At 38.7% G+C, this 6,127-nt stretch overlaps 1 protein-coding gene across 1 annotated transcript; it reads left to right on the plus strand.

Moving 5' to 3' along the window:
* Window positions 1–1,393: 1,393 nt before the first annotated feature.
* ppib.L (peptidylprolyl isomerase B L homeolog) lies at window positions 1,394–4,581 on the plus strand. The gene is given in 5 exon segments (NM_001087036.1): window positions 1,394–1,534; window positions 2,141–2,254; window positions 2,420–2,513; window positions 3,714–3,898; window positions 4,120–4,581. Coding segments are annotated over 5 exon segments (651 nt in total). The 5' UTR covers window positions 1,394–1,399; the 3' UTR covers window positions 4,243–4,581.
* Window positions 4,582–6,127: the final 1,546 nt, after the last annotated feature.

Genomic DNA, 6,127 nt, shown 5'->3' on the forward strand with positions numbered 1-6,127 from the left:
TTGTACCGGCCTGGCCGGTAAAAATGATGGTTGATTCCAATGTTAATCATAGAGAAAAAAGATAAATATATAGGAAGGCCGGTATTTTTTTCCAGAAAAGGTGGCAACCCTAACCTGAATTACTGAGCTGCCAGACTCAAACACCAGAGACAGGAACATTAAAGGGCACCTGTTGGGTAAAAATGCTATCCCCAACCCAAGGTGTGGGCTAATAGAGCCTGCATTCCGTTTGGGAATAACAGTATTTTTTTTCCAAAAAAAATACCCCCACCAGCACTAAGCTACCCACACCGGGAGGGAGCTCCCGGTGAGAGCAGCCATTTCCCTTCAATCGCATGTGCATAATGAAAAGCTGCCGGCATTGGTCATTATGCACATGCGAGTGACCGGACATGGCTGCTCCCTCCCAGTGCGGGTAGCGTAGCACTGGTGGGGGGCATTTTTTTTTTAAAAAAAAACGACTGTTATCCCCAAACGGAATGCGAACTCTATTAGCCCACACCTTGGGTTGCGGATAACATTTTTACCTAACAGGTTTCCTTTAAACTGTAATTCTGGAAAAAAACAGTAAAAAATAAAAACTTTTAAAATTGCTTTCCATTTATCATTTCTGGTGAACAATCTGAAAACAACCGAACTGAAAAAAAGTATTTGTAAGGTGCACAATCCCTTTAAAGACATATCTCTAGTACTTGGCAAATACTTAGCTACTACACTGACAATATTATTTTTTTATATCTCTGATGAAACATTCCTGTCAATGTGGCTTCTAAACCCTTCAGCCAATCAGTAGTTTGCACACTTTCACTGCCCGCTTATGAAGTCTATTGGCTAAAGTGTCTGGCATGTCCTTTACTTGTTGGCTATTGGAAGAGCCAATCCCAGCATCGTAACGTGGCAGTGGGATTTTTTTATAGCAAGGGGTGTATTTATTTGGTATCTTCCACTCGCTGTATAATACCTACAGTAAATATACCCTGTTTTGTTTGGTTGCATTTCAGATAAAACATATCTTAATAGAGTACCACTGCACAAAAACGACCTTAATCATGCAAAATCGATTTTGATTATAAAAAATGTTTTCATTAATTGCTCCCCCCCATATACAGTCAACTGTAAACCCGCCCTATTGTCGCTAGTCAGATGGTCCATCGGACGGTTCCATTTCGCGCACAGGAGCTGACATTTGTTTTATAATGTCAACTAATCTGGCTACGTTCCTTGCATGCAAAACTATTATTTATATAGATATATGGTTTTAAGCACAACGAGGAAGACTCAAATGTCGCGTTTTTTCCTTTTTTTAAAAAAATCCTCTGACTTCTCCGAATGGTACGGTCTTGATGACGTCAGGCCGGGTTAGCTCTTTTCTCTGTCTGTACAGTCAGTCTGTCTGTTCATGCTGCGGCCGCTGGAGAGAAACATGAAGTTACTGTTTGCTGCTGCGCTTATCGCGGGCTCCGTGATCTTCTTGCTCTTCCCTGGGAGCTCAGTGGCAGATGACAAGAAGAAAGGGCCGAAGGTGACCGATAAGGTAAGTTTAGGGAGTGGTGGGGTGGAATGCGGTAGTTTGACTAGTGAGCAGAAATGCATTCTGGGGGATGTGTGTGCCCAGGCCATTGCAGTTTCTTTGTTGAATGTAGTAAAGTGCTGCCGATGCTGCGTTATCCAGAATCACCCCGAGGAAGAGCCGTAAAGGGTTCCCTGTATTAAACCAGTCATCTGTGCCCGAGGCTCTCCATTCACGCACAGCATGCTGGGAGTTGTAGCTGCACTGCCTGACTAGAACTATAGAAGAATTCTTTTGTTTCTGCATTCACATCTGCTTGATTTTGTTATTTGCATTTAAGGACAGGAGAAGCTTAAGTCTTTGAGGGCTTCCATCCAACTCCTTTGCTTACCTGATACCCCAGTGTTACACCAGGATATTTTTTTTTTTGCAGAAGGTGTTGACAAATTGTGTTTGATATTTTAAAGATATTAAAGGGAATTAAACCTGAATATAAAATTTTGCCTAATGAAAGTAAACCTAATTTAAAGCAAATATCCCATGTACATTTATTCCAAAATCTGAATGGCTTTAATGTTATTAGTAAATATAAGTATTTCAGCTGCTCTCCCCTCTTTCTCATAATCGCAGGTATACTTTGATTTAAAGATCGGTGATGAGGAAGTAGGACGTATAGTAATCGGTCTTTTTGGAAAAACTGTTCCTAAAACGGTTGAAAACTTTGTAACCTTGGCAACCGGAGAGGTAAGCTAAACTTTGCTCGGCCACAATATTGCCTTTTCATACAGTGCTTGTTCTGCTACTAAAACTGATTTTATGTGCTAGTATACCAAGCACTTGTAGGCAATTAGCTTTTGGTTTGTCCCACCACCCCCTGTGTATGATTTTACTTTATTTTCCTTCTTCCAGAAAGGATATGGTTACAAAGGCAGCAAGTTCCACCGTGTGATCAAAGAATTTATGATCCAAGGAGGAGATTTTACTCGTGGAGATGGTACTGGAGGTGAGCATGGTTAGCACTGAGCCTGGGAACTGTGCATACTGGTTTGCCAATTTTTCTTTTTAAATAGTTTTTAGGATCACTTGGAGATTCTGTTGCACAAATCCTCAGAGCAATTATAAAGGGACCACATTCCACATATGCCACTTGCATACTGCATCCCAGCAGCCGGAAGGCTTACCTGGTCATTCTATGATTGGTCCCCTTAAGATTCACTTGAGTGTATTCTGCCTATTTTAAACATAAAATCACATTTCTTTGCCTGAGCTGGGACATGGTTTAGCACAGAAAAATGGAGGGCACTTTAGATTCTTAGCGCCACTGATGTAATGAAGTAATCCGTCTGTGTAAAAACTTGCGCAACATCTTATTAGTACAGGTATGGGATCCATTATTTGGAAACAGTTGTCCAGAAAGCTCTGAATTACAGAAAGGACATCTCCCATAGACTCCATTTTATCCAAATATTTTAAAATGATTTCCCTTTTCTCTGTAAAACTAAAACAGTACCTTGTACTTGATCCAAACAAAGATATATCAAGACCAGCCTATTGGGTTTGTTTAATGTTTACATGGTTTTCTATTAGACTTAAGGTATGAAGATCCAAATAACAGAAAGATCCATTATCCGGAAAACCCCAGATCACGACCATTCTGGATAACAGGTCCCATACCTGTACATAAATCTGTATAATCCATTGCACATGGGGTTGTGATTGGCTCATCTCTTGATCTGACCTGGATATATACTTCATGTGTTTGAAAATATGGTACATTTTTTAAAGTAACAGCCTGTGCAGCTTCATTTCCTTCCTGGAGGGGCCTTGCAGTGCTGTATTGGAAGCTTTTCTTTTGATGATATTTTATCATGGCATGTTATATGATCCACCAAAAGAAAGGTTTATCTTTACTAGGATTGTGGAGACTGATTTAATACCTTGTATGAAAACTGTTTAAATGACCACTTGTAAAGTCTCTTTCTGCCAACAGCTCTATATAGGTGTATAGTCCCAGATTGAGGTTCTGTATACACTACATAAATCTTTTCAATAATTAAATAATTTCCATGTTTTATAATTGTGTTGTAGTAATACCCTTCACTTTGTCTTTATAAACCTTAAGATAAAATGTAACTATGGGTTTTACATATCCTTTTCACACTTTCTTATTACATATCCATATCACACTTTGTTATTACCCTAGGAAAAAGCATTTATGGAGACAGGTTTCCAGATGAGAACTTCAAGCTAAAGCACTATGGCCCATTTTGGCTTAGCATGGCTAATGCTGGCAAAGACACTAACGGTTCTCAGTTCTTCATTACAACTGTCAAGACTCCATGGCTTGATGGGAAACACGTGGTGTTTGGCAAAGTTCTGGAAGGCACGGTAATGCTGACGCTCTTTCTTCTTAGGAGGCCTATACGTTTATTTATATTTAGTTTTATGATCAAACCCCTGTTTTCTGATTGAAGGGAAGTGTGCAGACCTATCTGAATAAAATCACGCTTCAAACAATACAAAGAAAGCATAATTTATAGTATTTGTATTTTTTCTCTGCTTTTGGTGTTTTGCATTGGAAAGTAACACCATTTATTATTCTCTTGCAGGAAATTGTGCGAAAGATTGAATCCACTAAAACAGATGGTCGGGATAAACCACTTAAAGATGTGGTGATTGCAGACTGTGGAAAGATTGAGGTGGAAAAGCCATTTGCAATTGCCAAAGAGTAACTTAAGTTGAGAGAAGCCCTTGCTGCCTACTGGGTAATCACAGACCTGAGGACTTCCCTGAAAGCTCCAAGCTGTGTGTATCCTGTAGCCTTCTTACTCTTCACTAAAAGAGGATGAAAAATAAATCATGACCAGAAGCTTCAGGCACATATCACAGGTCTGTCCTTTTACCCATGAACTTCAGTTACTAAAATGAGTGGCCAGAAGGTAAATCCACTTTTGTCCCAAGGATCAGGAACAAATAATTGAATTAAACATTCCATCCACTACATATTTGTACTCAAATTTGAAATGGACATGTACAATAACCGTTGGGTCGAATAAAAACCATTTCTATTAAATGTTATGTGGTTTCAGTTTTTGTTGTTGTTTTGATCAGCTGTGTGTTTCCACCCCCCTTCCCCACAGATTCCTAGAGAATTCAAATGGGGAAAAATACCCCCTTTTATTTATTTATTTTTTTTAAACTTCAGCTCTTTCAAGTGGGCTTATGTAAAAAAAAAAAAAAAAAAAAAAATACTACCAAGAGATTGTGCACTGCCCAACATGGTTATGGACCAAGTAATGCAATGCTAAGCATATAATTCCATGGTAATGAAGCATAGGTTTGTTGATGCAGCAATGTAGCTGCTAACGTTTATAGCATTGCACTTAACCATTTTACATAAGCGATGTTAGCTATTTGCTCTTTATTTTCATCACAAATTCTGCTGATGAAGCTACAACTGTACAGACTTGCTATATTGCTTTAGGAGTCTTTCTTCACTAGCTGTTTGTTCAGCTCCTTGGGGGGGGGGGATCACTACCAATTTTCTTTCCATAATGTGGTCATAACCCCTTACATATGATGCCGATACTTAGTACCAGAGTACCTACCTGGTTACAAGTTAATCGGTGTTGGATTGAAAGCTGACACATAAAATGTTAACAGACTAGTAACACCAAAAATGTAAATATTACTTTGAATTGACAAATTATTTTTATCCTGTACGTACTGGAATTACTTCTTTGAAGCAGAAGCCCTGGCATTGACTGCTGTGTATTTGCTACCAGCTCTGCTGTGTTCATCCTTTTTATAGCTTGTCTAAAGAAGGACTCTCTATCTGACCTATGGACTAAATGTGATACTCCCAAGTACTTCGATATGGCCCCCGATCTACTAAAGGGTTTTTTTGTATGACATTTTTATACAGTTAAACATGAGAAATTATCAGCATGTGGCAGTTAAAACAACCCCATTCTGGTCTAGTTTTTGGTTGAGGCTTAGACACATATTCAGGTCCTGTGCACATAATCCCTAAGGCTGATGGCTCACCGTATTCATATAGGATGCCAGGTGCAAAGAAAATTTGTATTGAACATGTCAACGTTTTTCTCTGTAAACCTATTTTCAATGGGGCTATTGACATGAAATTTACACCAGATGTCTAACTCATTCACAGATATAAAGAAATCAAAACAAACAAGTGCATAAATCAAGTTATATGTAAAAAAAACTTGAATAACAGTATTGAACACATGAAGAAAAGGAGGTGCAAAAAGGCATGAGAAGCCAAGAAACCACCTGAAATCTGTCCATATTTAGAAAGCAATCCTGCCCCCTATCTGTGGAAATCAATATCAACTGGTTTATTCCTAATTAATGGTCTATAAAAAGGTTTCTCATTACCAAAGTATCACAAGAAGCATCTCATGATGTGTAAAAGCAAAGCTCTCTCAAGACCTTTGCAACCTTATTGTTGCAAAGCATACTGATGGCATTGGTTCTGTAGAACATAATGTTATATGTTATCTACTATTTATCATGTGCCAAATAGCCTTATTTCAATTTCCGCCATTGCTACTCAGCAGCTTGTTAACTATAGTAGTGTTTCTGAAGCAAACA

This window comes from Xenopus laevis, chromosome 3L (assembly GCF_017654675.1).
Source record: "Xenopus laevis strain J_2021 chromosome 3L, Xenopus_laevis_v10.1, whole genome shotgun sequence".
Classification (NCBI taxonomy): Eukaryota; Metazoa; Chordata; class Amphibia; order Anura; family Pipidae; genus Xenopus; species Xenopus laevis.